At 45.1% G+C, this 24,802-nt stretch overlaps 1 protein-coding gene across 1 annotated transcript in view; it reads right to left on the minus strand.

Moving 5' to 3' along the window:
- The window catches only part of sema3bl (sema domain, immunoglobulin domain (Ig), short basic domain, secreted, (semaphorin) 3bl), a 157,574-nt gene that overhangs the window by 70,230 nt on the left and 62,542 nt on the right, over window positions 1–24,802 (minus strand). Inside the window, exons 2-3 of the mRNA XM_068052100.1 lie at window positions 19,442–19,602; window positions 5,254–5,316 (exon numbers count right to left, since the gene is read on the minus strand). Of these exons, the coding sequence (XP_067908201.1) occupies window positions 5,254–5,316; window positions 19,442–19,602 (224 nt within the window). The remainder of the gene's footprint in view (window positions 1–5,253; window positions 5,317–19,441; window positions 19,603–24,802) is intronic.

Consider the following 24,802-nt stretch of genomic DNA (forward strand, 5'->3'; position numbering starts at 1 on the left):
AAATAGAATTTCACATCGTTCCCATCACACACACTAGTGAGAATAGGAAAAGAAAGCCCAGCCCACACTCCTTGTCACACTGTCTCTGTTTCACATTCTCACCCTTATTGTAAGGCTTTCAGTTTATAATCCACTACCGTGGAATCTCCCTGCTCAGCATAGTGGGGAAAGTCTTTGCTCGAGTCGCTCTGAACAGGCTCCAGAAGCTGGCCGAGCGCGTCTACCCTGAGGCACAGTGTGGCTTTCGTGCAGAGAGATCGACTATTGACATGCTGTTCTCCCTTCGTCAGATACAGGAGAAATGCCGTGAACAACAGATGCCCCTCTACATTGCTTTCATTGATCTCACCAAAGCCTTTGACCTCGTCAGCAGACGTGGTCTCTTCAGACTACTAGAAAAGATCGGATGTCCACCAAAGCTACTAAGTATCATCACCTCATTCCATGACAAGATGAAAGGCACAATTCAACATGGTGGCTCCTCATCAGAGCCCTTTCCTATCCTGAGTGGTGTGAAACAGGGCTGTGTTCTCGCACCCACACTTTTTGGGATTTTCTTCTCCCTGCTGCTTTCACATGCGTTCAAATCCTCTGAAGAAGGAATTTTCCTCCACACAAGATCAGGGGGCAGGTTGTTCAACCTTGCCCGTCTAAGAGCGAAGTCCAAAGTACGGAAAGTCCTCATCAGAGAACTCCTCTTTGCTGACGATGCTGCTTTAACATCTCACACTGAAGAATGCCTGCAGAGTCTCATCGACAGGTTTGCGTCTGCCTGCAATGAATTTGGCCTAACCATCAGCCTCAAGAAAACGAACATCATGGGGCAGGATGTCAGAAATGCTCCATCCATCAATATTGGCGACCACGCTCTGGAAGTGGTTCAAGAGTTCACCTACCTAGGCTCAACTATCACCAGTAACCTGTCTCTAGATGCAGAAATCAACAAGCGCATGGGTAAGGCTTCCACTGCTATGTCCAGACTGGCCAAGAGAGTGTGGGAAAATGGCGCACTGACACGGAACACAAAAGTCCGAGTGTATCAGGCCTGTGTCCTCAGTACCTTGCTCTACGGCAGCGAGGCCTGGACAACGTATGCCAGCCAAGAGCGACGTCTCAATTCATTCCATCTTCGCTGCCTTCGGAGAATACTTGGCATCAGGTGGCAGGACTATATCTCCAACACAGAAGTCCTTGAAGCGGCCAACACCCCCAGCTTATACACACTACTGAGTCAGCGGCGCTTGAGATGGCTTGGCCATGTGAGCCGCATGGAAGATGGCAGGATCCCCAAAGACACATTGTACAGCGAGCTCGCCACTGGTATCAGACCCACCGGCCGTCCATGTCTCCGTTATAAAGACGTCTGCAAACGTGACATGAAATCGTGTGACATTGATCACAAGTCGTGGGAGTCAGTTGCCAGCATTCGCCAGAGCTGGCGGGCAGCCATAAAGACAGGGCTAAATTGTGGCGAGTCGAAGAGACTTAGTAGTTGGCAGGAAAAAAGACAGAGGCGCAAGGGGAGAGCCAACTGTGCAACAGCCCCAACAAACAAATTTCTCTGCAGCACCTGTGGAAGAGCCTGTCACTCCAGAATTGGCCTTTATAGCCACTCCAGGCGCTGCTTCACAAACCACTGACCACCTCCAGGCGCATATCCATTGTCTCTCGAGATAAGGAGGCCCAAAAGAAAAAGAATCTGTGATGCACACCCCTTAGTCATTAGGACACTCTCAAGGCATCAATGATAGGCACCTAATTCCCTTCCATGTGGCCTCCCTGTAACAACCTTCAACTTGTTCAAAATAGCACAGCTGTTTCCTCACCGGCATTAAGTGCCACTCTCCCCTCCCCACCATCCCCCCCCCCCAACCCCCGGTCCTCTCCAAGCTCCACTGACTCCCCATACTCCAGTGCACCAAGTTCAAAACTCCCAGTCTTGTCTTCAAGACCCTGTCCCATCCTACCTTGCTGTTTTCCTTGAACAACCAAACTTCTCCCCACAATGTAAAAGCAAAATACTGCGGATGCTGGAAATCGAAAATAAAAACAGAAGAGTGCTGGAAATACTCAGCAGGTCTGGCAGAATCAGCAGAGAGAGAGAGAAACAGAGTTAACGTTTCAGGTCTGTGACCTTTCATCAGAACTGGGCGAAGTTGGAAATGTAATAGGTTTTGAGCAAGTGAAAGGGGGGAGGGTGGGAAGAAGAACAAAAGGGAAGGTCTGTGATAGGGCGAAGGGCAGGAGAGATTACATGACAAAAGGTTTCATGGTGCAGGTATAAAGGGAGTGGTAATGGGACAAGTAAAGAAACAAAAGATGTGTCTAAAAGAGGTGTGAATTGAAGAATCCTGAAAAGCTGCCGCCCGAAAGCAAAATAAAGAAAATGAGAGAGAAACAAGAGAGAAAAATCAAGCTAGCAAAGAAACACAAAACAAAATAGGGGCAGATGTTCCGATCTAAAATTGTTGAATTCAATGTCGAGTCCAGAAGGCTGTAAAATCAACAGATGAGGTGCTGTTCCTTGGACTTCACCCCACCCCTGGCATCCTACATGCCATCACTGGCAGCCAATCAACCATGATACTAGTGCCCTCTCGAATTCTCAACCCAGTCTTTTTTGCCTTGAAAACCACCCCGGCTTTCGAAAGTTGACTGTTTTTAGATCTCCATCCCTGCGTCTCTGATCACCTGCCTTTTCCTTACGCTCTGTGCCCACCTTATTTCTCTCCTATTTTCTGTAAAATGCTTGTAAAAGTCTTCCTCTAAATGGCACATAAATGCAAGGTTTTGTTCTAAAAGGATCTCCGCCAAAACACCAGGACATATCCTACTGTCAATATAAGGATCTCAGCTAAACCACCATTACATACCCTACGCTGATTAGATTTTACTTTAATATGAAGAGAAACTGTAAATGCTGGAAATTTGAAATTAAAATAAAAACCGATGGCCTACTTCAACCATTTTGAGTGGGGGAGGGGCGGAGGTTATTGAAATCTGGCTTCACTTTATGCACAAGAAATGTTTCGAGAATAATGTTATGCTTCTGGTCACGAATCGAGAAATCCAAATGAAGAGGTAGATTAGAAAAGAGTGGGATTGGCCAGGTTGCCAGTCATGTGCTATCCCGTGCTGCTCATAGTTATCATGTGACATCACTCGAATAGCAAAATGGGGAGGTTAATGGAACATTTGCATGCCATGACCTACAGTTAGAGGTCACTGGCTGCTGGTCAGTTACAGCATTAGTCCTAGCTGCACCCACCAGGCCTTCATTAGGCCTCTTTAACACTGCTCATAAGATGTGATTGGGCATCAGCTGACGTTGGCATCAGCTGACGTTGGCAAACACTGGGCTGGGATTTCTATTGCTACGTGTGCCACTGTTAAACTGCATCCATAACTGGACCAACCAGCTAGTTATTCTAGAAACTCAAGGACCATTACACATATGCCACTTGTGCGGTGCTGGAGATCTGAGGCATTTATCGTATTTAGTTTCTCTGTATCTACCCTGCCAAATCCCTTTAGCAAATTGAACACCAACGGAGAGTGTAAAACTCCTGAGTGTGTTAATTTAAGCATGAAGGTTAGTCAGGATGAGTACAAAATGACTTTCTCACCAATGTTATTGACAGGAAGAATTTCTTTCTCGGCAGAAGCTGATCAAAAAGCCCCATTTATGGGTCAGCGTTTTAATTTGGATTCTGGGAGTCCAGCACTGGGTCTGCTCTGTCAGTCAACAAGAGCTGAATTTAATGGCACCATTGCTGGGAACCAGTGAATAGGTGCCAGAGTTGGACTTATCGGAAATCCAATCTAAAAGTGTCTCTTCAACCACTTATCCTGACCACTTCTATGTAACTTATTCCACAATTATCCTTCAGATGGAAACGTTCCATCTGATTTTGTTTCCCCAACCCAAAGCCCCAAATTTAACGCGCAAAAAGTTTGTAAAAATCCAACGTTTGGTGCGGTTTATTAAAACAGTCACAGATCACGAGTCATATCTTCTTCACGTAGAGATTACAAGATGGAAACAGGCTTTTCGACTCAACCAGTCCATGCCAGGGTCTGGTCTCTATACAAGGAGTTGTCCTAATCTCATGAACCTGCCCTGTTTCAATGACCTTTTATCACCCTTTTCCTTCGTTCCCCCAACTAACCTACTCTTAAATGTTGAGATGGGTGGAATTTTATGCTCTCCCCCGCAGCGGGTTTAGAGGCGGGGAGAGCATAAAAATTGGATGGGATGGTGGCGGGGGGGGGTTTCCAACCTCCACCAAAATTTAGTTTGGTGAACGACCTCCCCGCCCCGCCGCCAACTGAGGCCCTTGACTGGGCAATTGACCCCCAATTAAGGGCCTCTTCCCACCGCAGCCACAATGACCCATGCGACGGGCGGCCCCGTCTTCACACAGGAAGCACGGCACGAAAAAACGTGCGGGCTGCTTCCCGACTCCAGGGGTTTGGGGGTGGTGGGGTGGGGGGTTCCCTTGGTAAAAGGCACTTAGTGCCTGAACATTGGACTCGGCATCGGGAAGGGGGGGCCCAGCTGAGGGCCAGCCCCCGCCCTTGCTGCTGACACCCCTCCCCCTTCCCCGTGACTCCCACCCCGCCTGGTTCCAGCAATATTCCTTGGCCTCCGGTACGTGCACCTGCAGCAGCAGCCACTGCCTCCGCTGCAGCTGCCGGCCTGGCAACTCTGCAAGGCCGAGACCTCCGGCAATGGAGTCCTAAATCCTATGGAAGACCCACCACTGTCCACTTAAGTGCCTGATTGGCACCAAATTCGGCTGGCCTTCCGTAGAAGAGGCAACACAGGGATCTCGGTGTCAGTTTATCTGGACATAGAGACCCCTGCCGCCAGGATAAAATTTCCCCCATGGTCTCTGCTTCAAGCACCAACTCTGGTAGTGAATGTCACAACTCTGTGTACAAAAAAAAAGTTTCTTCTTAGCACTGAGCTCCTTGCACCTTGTGGGATCTGAGGAAACCATTAATTATGAAGTAGAAGAGAGCAAATGCACATAACACATGGAGACCAGGATGTAAACTGAGCTGAATAGCTACAATTTACAATGGAAAATCAGAGACAATCCTGATAAAAATGGATGGGAGAATAGTATGTTAGGTTTTAATCTGAAATACATGACAGTTATTCTTAAACACGGAACAAGCCCATTGAAATGGCTGAGTGATATTTTTCCCAATAGACTTTATTGTAGACAATAAATCCTTTACACTTACAAATGGGTCTTTTCCCTTGAGGGCACATTCCTCCTCCTGACCAGGCAGGGCTGGCCAGTAAATCTAAAAGAGAGCAAGGAAGAGGATCGTTAAACTGGTATTAAATGACAATAAATCCAATAAGTGATTCATGCACAGAAGTGGAGCAAGTGTCAGATGTTGCCCCAAAGTGTGTTAATCACCAATTAACCCTCCCCAACCACGTTGTTGCAATGTGATATATACAAAGGATATTATTTCCCCTTAATAGTTAATCATTCAGGAGAAAAAACACTTGCATTTATATACATTTTACTACATCTGAGTATTGCAAAGTCTTTCACACAATGAATTACATTATGAGTTGCAGTGACTTGTATAAGTAAAACCACAGCAATTGTTCTGGGCCACCACAGTCCCACAGAGAACATAAGAACAGGAGGAGGCCAATTAGCCCCTCGAGCCTGTTCCGCCATTCGATGAGATCATGGCTGATCTGTGACCTAATTCCACATACCCGCCTTTGCCCCTTATCCCTTAATGCCTTTGGCTAAGAAAAAGATTTAAAATTAACAACTGACCCAGCATCAACTGCTGTTTGTGGAAGAGAGTTCCAAACTTCTACCCTTTCCACAGATAAGTGTTTCCTAAGTTCAGTCCTGAAATCTCTGGCTCTAATTTTTAGGCTGTGTCCCCTAGTCCTCGACTTCCCAACCAGCGGAAATTGTCTCTCTCTATCTACCCTATGTTCCCCTTAACATCTTGAAAACTCCAAATCACCCTTCAACTTTCTAAATCCCGGGAATACAATCCGAGTTTGTGTAATCTCTCCTCGTAATTTAACCCTTGAAATACAGGTATCCTTTTCTGGTAAATCTATACTGCACTTCCTCCAAGGCCAATATATCCTTCCTAAAGGCTGGTGCCCAGAACTGCTCACAGTATTCCAGGAAGGGAGTTTTTTTTTTGATGGTGCTGTTTGAGGGAAAAAGCAGGACAAGAGGGAAACTCCTTACTCTGCTTCAAATAACCCATGGGATTTTGTTTTACCTGAACAGGCAAATGGGCCCTCATCCCAAGAAAGGCAACCATTGACATTGCAGCACCATCTCAGTACTGTGGGATATGGCAACTTATGTTACTGGATTAGTGATCCAGAGTTCTGCACTAATAATCCGGTAGAATGCAAGTTCAAATCCCACCATGGCACTTTGAGAATTTGAATTAAGTTTGAAAAATATGAAAAAACTGGTACTCTTGTCAGTAAACGTGACCAGGAAACTGTTGGATTGACATGGAAGAACCTAATTGGCTCACTATCATTCATCAGGGAAGGAAACGTGGCATCCTTAACCAGTCTGGCCTTCAGTCCCACACCAGCGCTGTTGACTCTTAGCTACTCTCTCAATTTTATCTATTCGCTATTCTTAAAGCAAATTCGTGATGGGCAATAAATGTGAGCAGTGCTTCCCACATCCCAAACATGAAGCAAAACAAAAAGTAAGCAGATTGTAACTCAATTCCTGATACATAATTTGAGACAGGCAGACAAAGTCACAACAAGTGTCTCCAGGACATCACATCCAGACTCACTCAAAGCATTGACTATGCCTCGAGTGTGACCCAGTGTGGATGGAGTTGAAGGAAACAGCAACAAAGCAGACAGCAGTTTATTGAGATGCAGTGTCGTAAGGCAAACTCATTTACTAGGCAAAAGGTAATCTAACACCATTAGATTTACTTTCAGACCTGTTTATGTCGGGTCCGCTCCGCATTCCCAATTAGGCAAAGCAATCACATTATAGATACTACACTTATACAACTGCATTGTTCAGGAGCTCCAGGACCCCACTTTCCTCCTCACCCCACATCCAAGGGCTACAGAAAGTTGGAGCAGCAAAAACCCAGAACTGTGCTTTAGTGACAGCAAGAAAAGGCCGAATTTGGAATGATCCCCTCAATAATCTTTTCCTGCAGCACACTTTCTGGAAACTGGCCATCTCCCTATCCAGTTGTCCAATCACTCATTTCTAGGCAGCTCCTCCCACATGACTAACCTCGCACTTCTTCCACATAGAAATCCTGACAGGAGATTCCCCCAAACTCACTTCTCTTGAGAAATAGAAAGGGTGAGAGAAAGAAAGTGGGAGAATTTCTAACCCCATCAATTTGGGTTTTAAAACTAGATGCCTTCTTTGAAATAGACCACTCTGTAAAGTTGTACAAACAACACAACAGTTCGAGCCGGCCTTTCCGTTTAAATAGTTCAGCATTTCATTGCAGAGCTGGATAATTCTGAATAATACAGGACGATGAACTTTCTGCCAGAGAAAACTGACAATGCAGCTGTAAAAAACTGAGCCTCTATTCAGATCGGGCAATCTGAACTTTAAAGACCCTCGTAAACTGCTCCTGAAACTCGTCTCCTTTGCACTGGCGAGTTTTCCGAGCCCTGGGAAGCTTGCGCTGGAGTTGTCAAATGCAAAGGAAAGGTTAAATTCATTTGAAAAGCACTCATTTCCATCTAATTACGATCTTAGCCAATGTCTTCCCTGCCAAGCTGCCTGTACTTATGATTGGGATCGACTCTGGTGAGCAGGTTACTCATACACAGCAAAACACACCTCAGTTAAACTCAGAAGCCGGTGTGTTGGAGCTAGCTTGCAGTCAAACTTCATTTTTCTCCAACTTTTAGCGTATGCCGGACCTCAATGGGGTGGCACAGTATTTAGCACTGCAGCCTCACAGCTCCAGTAACCTGGGTTCAGTTCTGGGTTCTCCCCTGTGACCGCGTGGATTTCTTCCAGGTGTTCGGTTTCCTCCCACAGCCAAAGACTTGCAGGTTGATAGGTAAATTGGCCATTGTCAACTGCCCCTAGTGTAGGTAGGAGAATTGAGAGAAGGTGGGGATGTGGAAGGGAATATGGGATTAATGAAGGATTAGTATAAATGGGTGGTTGATGGCCAGAACAGACTTGGTGGGCTGAAGGGCCTGTTTCAGTGCTGTATCACTATGACTCAATCCACTTGTTCTTTTCCATTAACATTACTCCAGTTGCTTACTTGTGGACTAAGCATTTTTGCCTTGATAACAACTGCCTGAAGCATGGATCACCATCATCTTCGCTGTTGACCTCTCCCTTGCCAAATACCCAGTGTAGGTGGTCTCTCTCTTGCCAAATGGGCAGCACAGTGGCGCAGTGGTTAGCACCGCAGCCTCACAGCTCCAGCGACCCGGGTTCAATTCTGGGTACTGCCTGTGTGGAGTTTGCAAGTTCTCCCTGTGTCTGCGTGGGTTTCCTCCCACAGCCAAAAGACTTGCAGGTTGATAGGTAAATTGGCCATTATAAATAGCCCCTAGTATAGGTAGGTGGTAGGGGAATATAGGGACAGGTGAGGATGTGGTAGGAATATGGGATTAGTGCAGGATTAGTATAAATGGGTGGTTAATGGTCGGCACAGACTCGGTGGGCCGAAGGGCCTGTTTCAGTGCTGTATATCTAAATCTAAAAAAATAAATACCCAGTGTAGCTGGTCTCTCTCTTGCCCAATGCCCAGTGTAAGTGGTCTCTCTCTTGCCCAATGCCCAGTGCAGGTGGTCTCTCTTTTGCCCAATGCCCAGTGTTGACATGAGGTAGCTATTGTCCTCTTATAGTGCTAAATCCCATTAGGGCGCAGTGATGGAATGGATAAAATTCATCTTTGATTGGAGGCCTGTGTGATGCCCATGTCTTAGACAGCTAGTCGCTCAAGGGTAATTAGGGATGAGCAATAACTGCTGGCTTTGTCAGTGACGCCCACATTTTATGAACAAACAAAACAAAAATCTCAAGGCCAAGGCAAACATTAACTCAACTAATTAGCAATAAAAGAGGAGATGGGGTAACGGGAGCGATTGCTTTTGTTTCTGATAGATTGAACTTTTCTCAAATTTGCCTTCATTTTTAAGGTTATTTGTGTCGGAGGTTGTATCATTTTCCAGCATACTTAATTATATTTTACTGAAGTGTTTGCTTTAGGCTACAATGGCCCTCAAATGAATAGCAGCCCCTTCAAGCTCTCCCGGGCTACAGTTTTGGTTTCCCTCGCTTCCTACAAGCAAGATTATAGAGAAACATTCTTTATATCAAGGAAATAAATCTTTGTTATTAGGCCAACATGTGTGGTGTAACTGGAAGGGATGAGTGTGGGAGGAATGGGACAGGATGGGAAGGGATGGGATGGGGCAGGGCGAGTGTATGGGTGTTGCATTACACACAGATGTAATTAACAGAAGAGACCAGAAAAGAAAAACCCTTGAAGAATGCTTCCATATCTCTGCTCCTGCAGCTCACCACATCACAGGTCCCTGTGGAGGTTTTACATTATTTGTTTGCAGTACAAATGAGAATCTGTTTCGGATTGATGCAGCCACATTTTGTTTAACGGCTTCGAGGTCTTCAAGAGAATAGAATCTGAAATCTTCCTTCCATTGAACATACCAAACACAGAAATGTTCTATCAGAAGGTAACAAGCATTTCATCACCTCCACCTCCCCTTTCATGAAGGAGAGGCTCCTTAGCCTACAACAACTGGCTGATTCTGATGTCATTAAGCGCTATATAAATTCATACTGTTGTTGTTGATGGCATTTGGAACTCCTGAGAGGTCACGAGTGGATATTTTGGCACAAGGAACAGAAGCCCACTGATTGTTCCATTTATTAGTTTCTGGCTTCGGGCTATGCATTCCTCCCCATCTGAGTTGCCTCTATTCACTGTTCCCAGCCGATCCAAGGCACGGGGCAGAAAGTCTCCTTCTTACTCTCCCGCTGGGGCACAAAGGCTTGCTAGACTATAATAACAGGAGCCTAGAAATTCTAGGAGACCTGATCCACCGCAGAGTGGGACTTCCACCGACTCATTAGCCCTTACCTTGAAATCACAGCAATTCCTGTTCACCCATCACCCCTGTGCTCAATAATATTTCTCAGTTCACCTACACCTCAAATTCACAATTCTCAACCTTGTATTCAAACTCCATCACAGATTCGCTCCTCTCAATCTCTGTAACCTCCTCCAGCCCTCCATCCCTCCACGAACTGTGTTCCTCTAATTCTGGCTTCTCGTGCTGCCCCAATTTTAATCACTCTACCGCTGGTGGCTGTTCCTTCAGCTGCCTGGGCCCTAAGGTCTGGAATTCTCTCCTTAAACCTCTCTGCCTCGCTACTGCTCTCTCCTCCTTGAAGACTGTCTTTAAAGTTTACCTCCTTGATCGAGCTTTTGTTCACCTGTCCTAATGTCTCCTTCTTTGGCTACATGTCAAAGCTTGTGAAGCACCTTGGGACATTTTAGTATGTTCAAGGTGCTTGATAAATGCACCTTGTTGTTGTCCCACCCAAAGTCCTGGGGACAGGGTCAATTTCATGTGCGAGTAGGAGTCAGAGTAAAGGCCTGCCTGACCCAAACCCGATGGGACCCGACAATATTTGTTGGGTCCGGGTTGGGTCGGGCCGTACTTCCGCATCCGGCCGTCGGGCTCAGGTTGGGTTGGGCCGGGCCGGGTCTGAGTCAGGCCGGGCACACACTAAGAATTGCAGGCAAGTGCTTAAAGGAAAAAAAAAAACTTACCTGAGCTGAGAGTCCGGGACGTCAAGCTGGGAAACTCGGAGTCTGCGCAGTGAGCGTGTGAGCGTCTCTATGACGTCAACATGCTCATGCTGCAGCTTCCTGAAGATTGGGATTGAGTCAGAAGGTAAGTAAAGGGAACATTGCGGTGGTCGGGTCGGGCTTGGGTCGGTTCAGGCTTGGGGGGAAAATGGAGGGACTCAGGCCTGGTCGGGCTTGGGTCTGATATGGTTCCATCGGGTTCTGGTCGGGTTTTTTTTTCTGACTTGAGCAGGCCTGTAAATCGCAGGTCCAGCAGGTTTTATGCCTGGGGTCTCAGTTGAATCTGGCTGGTCAGCTTCTCAAACAAAGGAAAGAAAAAAACTTGCATTTATATTGTGTCTTTCACAGCCTAAGGACGTCCCAGTCAGGTGCTTTTGAAGCCTGATTTCTGCAATGGCGGGTGAGGTCCCAATTCAGCTCTCTATCCTCCCATAATAACCCACGTGGAGTTTAAATCAGGCCCCATGTTTAAGATGACTAAACACACAGCTCTGTGATGAGTGAGGATGCTATGTACATTGCTTGCCAGTGTACGATGCCAGGCCAAAGACACCAGAGCTTCCAAGTTTCAATGTCCGGTTGGTATGAACAACTTGAACACAGTCAGAGCAGCTTTTATGAGAGTGCACAACTGGCCTCAATAAGCCAAGGATGAGGCATGGAAGAAAAAAAAACTCAATGGTGTCTTCCAACTCCATCACAAAACAGTGGGGGCTAGATCTTGATTTTGTGTGATCATCTAAAATGGGAGCCAGCAAATTGGCAGCACATTAAACCTCCCCATTTTTATACATGCTAATGGCCGGGCATCATAGGCTGCCCACCCAAAACCAACGAGGTCCTTCTTTAAATATGCAGACTGAGGTACTCGACTGGAATTTTAACTGTCGTAGGGGAGTGAAAATCTGGAAAACTCTCCCCAAAAAAGCTGGGGGTTAATTGAAAATGTTCAACTGAGATTGATAGATGTTTGCTAGGCAAGGGTGTTAAGGGTTACAGAATCAATGCGGGAGATGGAGTTAAGGCACTGATCAGCCATGATGTAATTGAATGGCAGAACAGATTCGTGGGGCTGAGTGGCCTCCACCAGCTATTGACTTTAACAGAAGTAAAAATTGGGAGAGAGATGAAAAACGAGCAGCCGTCACCCATTTTGCAAAGTCAAAATTGCTCCTAATGACCTTACCAGAAAGGGCTTGTCGATGCAAGCAGGTCAAAGACAGAGTTGGTCGTGGCTGTGACACCATCACTAAAGAATGGTGACACGGACAAGGTATCTGAGAAGTTGACGAGTCTGTACTCCAACGTCGCTCAGAGCCTCTGGGGAAGCAGAGCAGAAACCTGCTGCTGAAGGTTTGGACTCACAGATATGAGCCTGGATTCTGCATGATCGCAGGCCTTCACCCTCCCTATGCTCTTCACACACACCCACCCATCCACCTGCACACATGCGGATACACAACATGAATTAAACTGGACAGGTGGAAACCGAGGTGTTCAAAATAAAGGACCACCAATGTAAGATAGCCAGTAATAAATCCAAAAAGGAATGCAGAAGAAACTTCTTTACCCAGAGAGTGGTGAGAATGTGAAACTTGCTGCCACATGGAGTGGTTGAGGCGACTAACATAGACGTGTTTAAGAGAAAGCTAAATAAACACGTGAGGGAGAGAGGACTAGAAGATTATGCAGATGTGGTTAAGAAATAGGGGCAGGAATAGGCCATACAGTCCCTCAAGTCAGCTCTGCCATTCAATAAGATCATGGCTGATCTTCTACATCAGCTCTACTTTCCCAAACTAACCTAATATCCCTCGTTTCCGTAAGCATTCATCAATCTCAGTCTTGAATAGAGTCAATGTCTGAGCATTCAAAGCCCTCTGAGTGAAAAGAAAGACTTTTCACAAGGCGGTGGGTGACTAGATGTGTAGATGAGGGTAAAACAGTTGATGTAGTCTGCATGGACTTCAGTAAGGTTTTTGATAAGATCCCGCATGGGAGATTGGTTAAGAAGGTAAGAGCCCGTGGAATTCAGGGCAATTTGGCAAATTGGATCCAAAATTGGCTTGGTGGAAGGAGGCAGAGGATGATGGTCGAGGGATGTTTTTGTGAGTGGAAGCCTGTGACCAGTGGTGTACCACAGGGATTAGTGCAGGGACCCTTGCTGTTTGTAGTGTACATTAATGATTTAGACGTGAATATAGGAGGTATGATCAGTAAGTTCGCAGATGACACGAAAATTGGTGGTGTCGTAAATAATGAGGAAAGCCTGAGATTACAGGACGATATAGATGGGCTGGTAAAATGGGTGGAGCAGTGGCAAATGGAATTTAATCCTGAGAAGTGTGAGGTGATGCATTTTTGGACAACTAACAAGGCAAGGGAAAATACAATGGATGATAGGACCCTAGGAAGTCCAGAGGGTCAGAGGGATCTTGGTGTACTTGTCCATAGATCACTGAAGGCAGCAGCCCAGGTAGATAAGGTGGTTAGGAAGGCATATGGGATACTTGCCTTTATTAGCTGAGGCATAGAGTATAAGAGCAAGGAGGTTATGATGGAGCTGTATAAAATGCTAGTTAGGCCACAGCTGGAGTACTGTGTACAGTTCTGGGCACCACACTGTAGGAAGGATGTGATTGCACTGGAGAGGGTGCCAAGGAGATTCACCAGGATGTTGCCTGGGCTGGAGCATTTCAGCTATGAAGAGAGACTGGATAGGCTAGGGTTGTTTTCCTTAGAGCAGAGGAGGCTGAGGGGAACCTGATTGAGGTATACAAAATTATGAGGGGCATTGACAGGATAGATAGGAAGAAACTTTTTCCCTTAGTGGAGGGGTCAGTAACCAGGGGACGTAGATTTAAGGTAACGGGCAGGAAGTTTAGAGGGGATTTGAGGAAAAATATTTTCACCCAGAAAGTGGTTGGAATCTGGAACACACTGCCTGAAGAGGTGGTAGAGGCAGGAACCCTCACAGCATTTAAGAAGTATTTAGATGTACACTTGAAACGCCATAGTATACAAGGCTACGGGCCAAGTGCTGGAAAATGGGATTAGAATAGATAAGTGCTTGATGGGTGGCACAGACACAATGGGCCGAAGGGCCTGTTTCTGTGCTGTATAACTCTATGACTTTCATTTAAATAACATCTTTCACTACCTCTAGATGTCCCAATGCACTTTACAGAAAATGAAGTACTTTTGAAGTGTAGGCACTGTGGTAATGTAGGAAATGTGGAAGCCAATTTGCACACAACAAACTTCCACAACCAGCAATGTAATAATGACCAGACAATCTCTTTTAATGATGTTGTTTGAGGGATAAATATTGGCCGGGACACTGGGGATAATTTCTCTGCTTCTCTTCAAAATAGTGCCATGGGATCTTTTACGCCCACCTAAAAGGGCAGACAGGGCCTTGGTTTAATGTCTTATCCAAAAGACGACACTTCCTCATTGCTGGTTTAAATGGATGCCTTCTTATCCTTAAACAGTGATTCCTGGTTTAGACTCTCCAGCTAAGAGAAAGAGTGTCTCACCATCTACCTTGTCAAGTCCTCTTAAGAATTTTATAGGTTCCAATGAGATCACCCCTCATTCTTCTAAACACCAGAGAATTCCCATTACTCAATCTCTCCTCATAGGACAACCCTCTCATCCCAGGATGAGATGAAGAATGATGGGAGGAGGCTGATGTGGAGCATAAACACTAGCATAGACCAGTTGGGCCGAATGGCCTGTTTCTGCACTGTAAATTCCATTTAATGCTGTATAAGTGGGCCTGGTTCCAGAAAGTTGACAGTCCAATCATCCTCCCTTCAATGTCTTGTGAGTTGCTCATTCTGAATTGATTCCTGTGTAGTCATTCTTTGGCCGTTATATATCCCTGAGTTATGTGCATTCATGTTCTAAAGGAAACAACTTGTTACTGTGTACAATGGATGTGATAACATTCCCCAGTTAGGATACCACTTGGCTCAGTTGCCATGTCTGTGGCCAGAATCAGCTGCTGCTTGTCATTGTTTCATTAAACATTGCAAATTTCTCTGTTGAAAGAGCTCCATTAACATGCTTCAGAAAATACTTAACTCACACAATTCACTTCAGGTTCTTCTGCTTGGCTGCCAGTTTCATAAATATAAGTGGTGTTGATAGTTTCTCCCTGTCTATTCTCTTTTCATTGGCAGGAGTGGGGTAGGGTGGGGGTTTTGGGGGTTAGTGGGTGTCAGTAACCAGAGGACACAGATTTAAGGCATTTGGCAGAAGAACCAAAGCCAGTGTGATTAAATCAGGGATGCACAAGAGGCCAGAATTGGAGGAGTGCAGAGTGCTGTAGGGCTTTGTATGGAGATTATTTGGAGGTGAGGAGATTTCATATTTTTAAGCAGTTCTTTTTCTTTCTTTCTTTTGGGCCTCCTTATCTCGAGAGACAATGGATACGCGCCTGGAGGAATGCACGGCCTGAAAGGGTGGTTCTTGTAGTATAAGGTTGTAAAGGGTTAATACCAAAGACAGTGAGAGAGACCCCTCCCACTGTACGAGCAATGATGTAACTGTAATGTGAGATAGGCTTGAGAAGAAGAAGGTATAGCAGCATGAAGGATGCTGGCTCAGCTGGCTTGTGGAGAGTGTATATAATAACTGTAGATAATAGAGTTGTTAGTTCACCTTTACCGCAGTCTAAGGCTTTCTCTAATACACCCTACAACACTACTAATACAACTAAACACAACAGTTCAGGCCTTTAGGCATCCCAATATTCATCACTCCACCATTGGTGGCCATGCCTTCAGTTGCCTTGGCTCTTAGCTCTGGAATTCCCTCCCTAAATCTCTCCGCCTCTCCACATCTCTCTCCTCCTTGAAGATACTCCTACCTCTTTGACCAAGTTTTTGATCACCTGTCCTATTATCTCCTTATGTGGTTCGGTGTTAAATTTTGTTTGATAATGCTACTGTGAAGTGCTTTGGGACAATTTTGCTACATTATAGACGATATATAAATACAAGTTGTTGGAAACAGACTCAATAGGAAATTTCAAAAGGGAATTGGATATATACTTGAAAAAGGAAAATATCTGTGGGGCTATAGAGAAACAGCACGGGGCAGGTCTAATTGGACAGCTCTTTCAAAGAATGGGCACAGGCATGATGGGCTTCCTTCCGTGCTATATGATTCTATGAGTTATGTAATCATTAGCCTAAAAATAATTACCGATCCCTCTCCTGTACCATAACCCATGTCGGGCTGTAGGACCATGCAGAAGACTCAGGTGCAACATGCTGTAGGCCTGTTTTTGGGCCTGAAATGGGCCACACACAGAGTGCAGATGCCCCAACTGAAAGTTCTGAGGCCTGCCTGAAATTGAGCCTTGGGCCTCATTAAGATTATTTGAGCTGTCGGCACCTTTTCTCCAAGTTTCAAAAAATTAATGTCTGCCAGCAATCCGAAGGAATGGAAAGAGGTTAGGATGGGGTGTGGGTAGAACAGCAATGGGGTAGCGGGGACAATCAGGTGTAATTTGGAGTCAAGGACGCACTCCTGGACTTCCCGGCTCCACTGGAATGCTGCAGAGATTCTAAAGCAATCCTCGACCAGTTGACATCCTGTCCTACCACTGATGAGCAAGATTGGGGCAGCCATTTTGTTGGTTGTGAAGCTTGAGAGCAAAATGGCCGACCCTTTGTCCGATGCTTACACTTCCATTGATGAGGGGACAAAACATGATCCTAGTTTCTCACAGGGATGATATATTCCAATAATACCTAGCTGGCTAAGTGACTAAACAAAGGAAAAAGTTCCCCAACAAACAGAGATTAAAGAAATAAACAGTACTAGTTGGGCCTCTTAGTCTTTTATTAAGTCAATAACATTGTAAGGTCAGGATGGAGAAACTCACCAAGTCTATCCAATTCAAACTACCTCTCACATCACATTGCCTTGACCTGAGTAATAACCAAGTGACCAGGGGCCCTCAAGCCTTGTCCCACTTCATAGCATGGTGTAAAAAGGCCAGAACTTGAATGAAAACAGGCCTCCTGCCTATTTACTCTGGCAGGCTGGGTGATTTCCCATTAATTTCAGCTCTGACCTTCACTGTTTATATGGCTCGCTGGAATAACATTTCATAGTGAAATGGAAGCTTCAGGCGTTACTAACACGGTAGCAAGTGACATCATCTTGATCTAATCACTAATTGCTCTTGGCTTTCGAGTAATTTCCTTGCACTGGGTCGAATACGCCAAAGATCCAGTTGCTGTTAGAAGTTTAAAGGATGTCAAGATATCAGCAGTACCCATAACAACTCCGATTTCCAGATTTATTTAATTAGTTTAGCGGAGATTAAGAGGTTTATGGGTTGTCGTCACCTTGTTAAATTGCCTTTCAAGCTGGATTAGAATTTACCATTGCTATCCATTAGACGATGAGGTGACTGGTTCTATGATGATATCATTCCATTGCTGATTGTATATGTCAGGCTAATTTTTAAAACTTATTACTACAATTATATCGAGGACTGGCTTTATCCATGCTATTCCCTTTAAATCACAAGCACATTGTCCATTTGATTTATGATCCGTCACAACTAGAACTGTCCGCAGTTCCAACTCCTACACTCCTCATTGTACCAGGAATACAAGAATAGCTCCTTATCTGATTCTACTCTTATCTCCAAGTTCGCTGTGTGTCGCAACTTTATCTTTATTGTTACATTATTATGGCAGTCACTCCTTTGTCAGTTTGATTCAGTTGGCTAGCTTCTAAGTCAGAGGATTGTGGGATGAAGCCTGACTCTAGGATCTGAGCATATATTTCAGGTTGACACTCCCATGCAGTGCTGAGGGAGTGCTGCACTATTATCGCTAGATGAGCTGTTAATCTGAGTTGTTAAACAGAGGCTCTATCTGCCCATCTGCTCAGGCAGATATAAAAGATCCCATGCCACTGTTTGAAGTGCAGTTTTCCTGGCCAACAATCCTCCTTCAACAAATATCTCCACAAATAGATTAACTAGTTGGCCATCTCATTTATTGTTTCTAGACCTTGATGTGGGGAAATTGGCTGCTGTGCTTGGCTTTATAACAACAGTGATTTCAAAAAGTAATTCATTGGTGCTTTGGGTTGACCTGTTGACATGTTAAAACATTATGTCAATCCAAATTCTTTTCTTCTGATGTTTCCCCCCTTATCCTTCTTAAACTGCAAATATATCATTTCACACACTCAGGTGGGGATTTTATTTAGACAATGGGGGCCTCAGCCACTGGCTGAAGAGCCGGTGAGAGCCCCGAGTCTCTGCCTCTGGGGAAGACCTGCCACGTGACGTGCCAAATCGGCACTTAAGTAGACAGCAACGGGCCTTCCTTGGGATTAAGGACCCCGGCGACGGAAGCCCCGCCTGCTGAGAGCTGCCAGCAAATCAGAGGCCGGCAGCTCTTTTACTGAGCAGCGCCACCACAGAGGTGGTGGCCTCTGCTGGTAATGAACCCACTGGAGGCCTCAGATCATCGAGGGACCAGGTGAGTCACGGTGGGAGAGGCTTCGCGGGGTAGGGGTTGTGGGGGAGGGGATTGTATGGGGGTCAACAGCAAGGCCAGGGAGGTGGCTCTCAGCGGGCTCCCCCCTTCCCGATACTGGGTCCCTTGATCAGGATCCAAGTGCCTTTTAACGAGGGACCACCCCTGGAGCTAGCAATAAACCCACACGGGTTTGCTTGGCACTCCACACTTGGTGACAGGCCCACCTGCTGCTGGGCTAATGATGGTGGCAGTGGGATGAGGTCCTTAATTGCCCACTTAAGGGCCTCAATTGGTGACGGGGCAGGAAGGCTGTCCACAGTTTCCTGCCATGGACTTAATTGGGGTGGAGGAGGGAAGGTGGAGGGGTCCTCCCCACCACCATCCCACTCAATTAAACGCTCTCCTCACCTCCAAACCCGCCACAGGGGGAAGAGTGTAAAATCCCCCCTCTATTTTCTCTTTATATCTTCACTGTTGACATCGAGACATGACACACCACTTTTTGCTCCAGATCATTCTTTCTCAGGGACCTCAAAACTGTGAGACATCCTCTTCCACAGTCTATGGGCTGACATAACCCCAAGCTTGGCATCCCCTAACCATTATTTTTTGATTTATCTTTCTACTCTCTTCAGTCATCTGGGCCTTTAGGTCTTGACCTTCCACTTCAACTGTTCCATAGTAAAGCAAGAGCCATTGCAAAAGAATTCATCAGAAAAATGAACAGAAGGAGGCCATTCAGCCCCTCAAGCTTGTTCCGCCATTCAATGAGTTCATGGCTGATCTGAACCTCAACTCCATTTACCTGCCTTTGCTTCATATCCTATGATACCTTTACCTACTAAAAGATCTGTTTTGAAGGCTATGGTTGTCCATAGCCTTTTGGGAGATAGAACTCCAGATTTCCATTGCTCTTTGCGTGAAAAAGTGTGCCCTTTTAAACAGCCTTGGTTCTAATTTGAAGATTATACCCCTCTCGTTCTCCCCACTCTGTCACGGAGCAACAAGAACATCAAGCAACAAAAAGAAAAATGAGTTACCTCTCTGGCAGCAATGTTTGCCTGGTCCAGTTGGAGCGAGTACAAGGTATCCTTGGCTCCAATGAAAAGACGATCATGGTACTCATCGAGGAACATTGAACGGAAATCCAGGAAACCACGGTAACCAAAGAACATAACAGATCTATTGGCTGCCAAGAGATCTGAAGCAAAGAAAACAATGGTGTTTAGTCAAGCCACCTTTCATTATTCAGCCTTTGATCCACTGTAGGTAGGTCAGAATGCCTTTGGGGGACCTGTGTGTGTCATTGAACCTTTCATTCTTTATGAGCATGACAAAAGATACCGCTTGGCAACTCTGATCCTTTTATACAGTGTATACTGATACAATTAGGTGAAATTGACTGGGAGGATAATGAACCCAACAGTGCGAGGACACTGAAGTAGAATACACACAACTGGAAAAGATAATCCCATCGAAGCATCCTTAGGATAATGTTGTTTAAATAAAACAAAGAGGAATTTCAAATTTGGAAATTTCCTTGGTTCAGCTCTTGAAAGAGGTTCCCAATGATAATATTCCCATATAAGAGTGGATCCCGACAGTGATACTTCTTTAACAGATTCTGAGGGTATGTTCCCTTTTAAAGCTGCAATGCCTGCCCCATTAATGAGAGAAGAAAAAGTTGAATATAAACATCTGAGCCTAATAATCTCCATCAAAACTTAGCAACAAGATTGGAAGCCTGATTTATAAAGCAATAAGCACAGGAGACTGCTGTACTCCGAGTACAATCCCCAAGTCGATTCTGAACCATGGTTATTAAGGATTTCAACTACTTTTATTAATTCTTGTGAACTATTTCTGTTCATGTCTTTCTTTCAATGCATAAAAAAAATTCTGAATGAAGTGTTGGCAGGTTTTAAAAGGAAATCCCCCAGCTAATGACATACAATTTTTGGAGAGTTATATACAAGGAGCAAAGAAAGACAGACATCCATTCAATCGTACCTTACATGACCTCAGGACGTCTCAAAGCGGTTTACAACCATTGATGTGCTTTTGAAGTTCAGTCACTTTTGTAATGTAGGAAATGCAGGAGCCATTTTAAGAACAGCAAGATCCCACAAGCACCAATGAAATAAATGTTCAGATAATCTGTCTCAGTTAAAGGCCTGCTCAGGTCAGGGAGAAAAAACCCAACCCGAACCAACAGGACCCCACCAGATCTGAGCCGGACCCGGCCCGAGTCCCTCCAATTTTTCCCGCACCCGACCCCGACCCGACCACCCGAATGCTCACATTACCTACCTTCCGGTTCTGAATCTGCAGGAAGCTGTAGCATGAGCGCGATGATGTCATAGAGACGTTCAACCGCTCACCGTGCAGACTCAGAGTTTCCCTCCTTGACATCCCGGACTACCAGCTCAGATAGGTTTTTTTTTTACTTTTAACACTTACCAGCAGAACAAAATGAAATTCTTAATGTGTGTCCGACCCGGACCGCGTCCAACCCGGACCCTGCCCGACCCAAGCCCAAAAGCCAGACCCGGAAGAGCAACCTGGACCCGACACATGTCGTCGGGTCCAGTCGGGTTCGGGTCGGGTTGCAGGCCTTTAATCTCAGTGATATTCACAGAATCACAGACTTGTTACAGTGCAGAAGGAGGCCATTCATTCCGTCGTGTCTACACCAGCTCTCCGAATGAGCAATTCACCTGGTGCCATTCCCCCGCCTTCTCCACATAACCCTGCATATTCTTCCTTCTCATATAACAGTCTAATTCCCTTTTGAAGGCCTCGATTGAATCTGCCTCCACCACACTCTCAGGCAGTGAATTCCAGATCCTCACCACTTGCTGCATGAAAATGTTTTTCCTCGTGTCACTTTTGCTTCTTTTACCAAGTACTTTAAATCTGTGCCCTCTCATTCACGATCCTTTCACGAGTGGGAACAGTTTCTCCTCATCTATTCTGTCCAGACCCCTCATGAATCACTGTAAAAAAAAAATCTGGTCATTATCGCACTAAATGCAGGATCTTGTTGTGTGCAAGTCTCCTGTCTGTCAAATCTCCTCTCAGCCTTCTTTTCTCCAAGGACAACAGTCTTAACTTCTCCATTCTATCTTCATAATTGAAGTTCCTCATCCTGGAACCATTATCGTGAATCTTTTCTGTACTCTCTCCAATGCCCTCACGTCTTTCCTAAAGTGCGCCGCCAGATATGGACGCAATACTCCAGCTGAGGCCGAACTAGTGTCTTATACAAGTTCAACATAACCTCCTTCCTCTTGTATTAGAAACATAGAAAATAGGAGCAGGAGTAGGCCATTCAGCCCTTTGGGCCTGCTCCGCCATTCAAAAAAGATCATGGCTGATCGTCTAATTCAATACCCTGTTCCCACTTTCTCCCCTAATCCCTTTGGCATTAAGAAATATATCCATCTCCTTCTTGAAAATATTTAATGATTTGGCCTCCACTGCCTTCTGCGGTAGAGAATTCCACAGGTTCATTACCCTCTGAGTGAAGAAATTTCTCCTCATCTCGGTTCAAATGGCATACCCCATATCCTGAGACTGTGACCTCCGGTTCTGGACTCCCCAGCCATCGGGAACATCCTCCTTGTATCTAGCCTGTCTAGTCCGGTTAGAATTTTATAGGTTTTTATGAGATCCCCTCTCATTCTTCTAAACTCTAGTGAATATAGGCCTAGTCGACCCAATCTCTCCTCATGCGTCAACCCTGCCATCCCAGGAATCAGCCTAGTAAATCAGCTTTGCACTCTCTCCATGGCAAGAACATCCTTCCTCAGATAAGGAGACCAAAACTGCACACAATACTCCAGATGTGGTTTTATCAAGGCCCTGTATAACTGCAGTAAGACATCCTTGCTCCTGTACTCAGATCCTCTTGCAATAATGGCCAACAGTTAGTTGGGGGATATATATTGGCCAGGATACAGGGGAATAATTATCCTGCTCTTCTTCAAAATAGTGCCATGGGATCTTTTATGTCCACCTGAGAGGGCAGACAGGGTCTTGGTTTAATGTCTCATCTCCAAGACGGCATCTCCAAAAATGTAACGCTCCCTCGGTACTATACTAAGGATGTAAATGATCCAATGGCATTACTTTGAAAAGCATGGGTGTTCTCTCCAATATCCTAGCCAATATTTATCCCTCAATCAAAATCATTGTAAAAGCAAATCTGGTTATTATCGCACTAAATGCAGGAACTTGCTGTGTGCAGATTGACAGCTGCCTTTCCTACATTACAACAATGACTATACTCCAAAAATACATCATTGGCTGTAAAGTGCTTTGGGTTGCTCTGAGGTTGTGAAAAGCACAATATAAATGCAAGTTTTTCTTCCGTTCTTAAATTCTATGGCAGTGCCTGCACACTGTTAAAAGCACAATGCAAGTCATTCCTTTTAATATAACAAAATGACTTAGAAGGGAAGAAAAGTTTAAGGCTGTGAGGAATGAGAAATTTAAAGTATGATGGCTAATTTCAGAGTGGTAAGGAATTTTAAATTCATGCCTTGGAAGGAGGAACTGGAGTATACGGAGTACAGTGCTAATTGGAGAATAATAAAAATATTCCTCCCTCAGCCATCATCACCTAAAAGAGACAAACTCATCTTTCATCTCATCGCAGATTGTGGGATTCTGCCAGATGCAAAATGGTTGCCGCATGTTCCCATGTAATAACAGTCCCTGCAGTGGCTGTGGTGGGGAAGAGATGGTTGCCCACCTCCTCCTGGAATGTGTCCTTGCAAAGCAGGTGTGAAAAGAGATGCAGTGGTTTTTGTCGAGGTTCATCCCAAGCAGCTCTGTAACACAGGAGTCTGTGCTCTACGGGCTGTTCCCAGGGACACACACCGAGACAAACATCAACTGCTGCTGGAGGACTATCAATTCGGTGAAAGACGCCCTTTGGTCTGCCCGAAACTTGCTGGTCTTCCAGCGCAAAGAGTTGTCTACAACCGAATGTTGCAGACTGGCACATTCCAAGGTCCAGGACTACGTGCTGAGGGACGCACTAAAGCTTGGGGCAGCCGCAGCAAAGGCTCAATGGGGAAAGACCACAGTGTAAGGTCCCTCCACCAAGCTGAACTGAGGGGCTGGATCCATAGGAAACCCCTCGAACTGTATCGGGAAAATTTTCATTTGCTGTAAAATGTAAAAATGTAATTGGCATGACAAATGTGAAATGGAAGGGTTGTGAGGCAACTCATGATTGTAATAAAGCAAACGGACCTCCTTTGCACTGTTTGTATTTTTTGGATTGGTGCTGTTTGAAACTGGTAATGTAATTTTTACAGATTTTTATGAATAAAGTATATTTTGGAAATAAAAAACAGTCCCTGCTTTTTAATTATTGACCACATTTTGGAAATGTGTAATAGCGCTAAATAAATGCAAATCTATCTTTCTGTTCGCTTGAGACATGAACTGTTTACACCCTTTCTTTCTCCTCAATGGATACCAATTACTCCATATCAGGCTGGACTGTATCCTTTAATATTAGGTTCTATATGGGCTGAATAACCAATAATTTGCCTTCTAGAAACTTAAGATGTTACTGGGAAAGAAAGTGATTCCATCTTCCTTGTACCACTATACACTCAGACTGGAACTTTGTGGAATAGTTTAATTATGTGTATTGCCAGCTTACACCTAGTGTGGTATGTGGCCTGGCTTCATTGATCGATTGGCTGCTCTGTTTCTAAATAAACTGTCCAGATTTCATTCTTCATGATCTAGGGTTTGATGTAACATATTTAGGTCGGAAACTTCTCTGGGCTTCCAATCAATTGCAAATTTGTTGCTTTGAGCAGATTAATATCCCTTGTGCCAAAGGAGGTTGTTGACTCGCTAAAGAACCATTGGCCTGAGGAACTGGTCAATGTGTCCCAATCTTGTGAATGCAGTACTGGGACTTCAGGTTACTTACCCAGTGTACTCTTACAGTTAAAAAGTAAAAGAAAGACTTTTCTTTTTGTACAGCTCCTTATCACGTCTCAGAAAAATTTCGAAATGATTCACGTACAAATTTCTTTTGAAGTGTAGTAATTGCTTCCCACGGCGAACGTGAGATGAATGACCAGTTAGTCTATTTGTGGTGGTAGGGTTGAAGGGGACTTGTTGGCCAGGACACCAGGACGAGATCTTGGTCTCTTGTGAATAGTGCCATGAAATCTTTAATGCACACTCACACAGGCAGATGATACCTCAGTTTAAAGCCTCACCTCAAACAATGCAGCACTCCCGCGGTACTGCCTCGATTATGTGCACAAATCCTTAACCCACAAGTTAATGGCCGAGGCAAGATTGAAGCAACCTGACACTTGGAAGTTCCGGAACCTAAAGCTGCTGCTCTTCACCTTTTCTAAAGG

Source organism: Heterodontus francisci, chromosome 19 (genome assembly GCF_036365525.1).
Source record: "Heterodontus francisci isolate sHetFra1 chromosome 19, sHetFra1.hap1, whole genome shotgun sequence".
Taxonomy (NCBI): Eukaryota; Metazoa; Chordata; class Chondrichthyes; order Heterodontiformes; family Heterodontidae; genus Heterodontus; species Heterodontus francisci.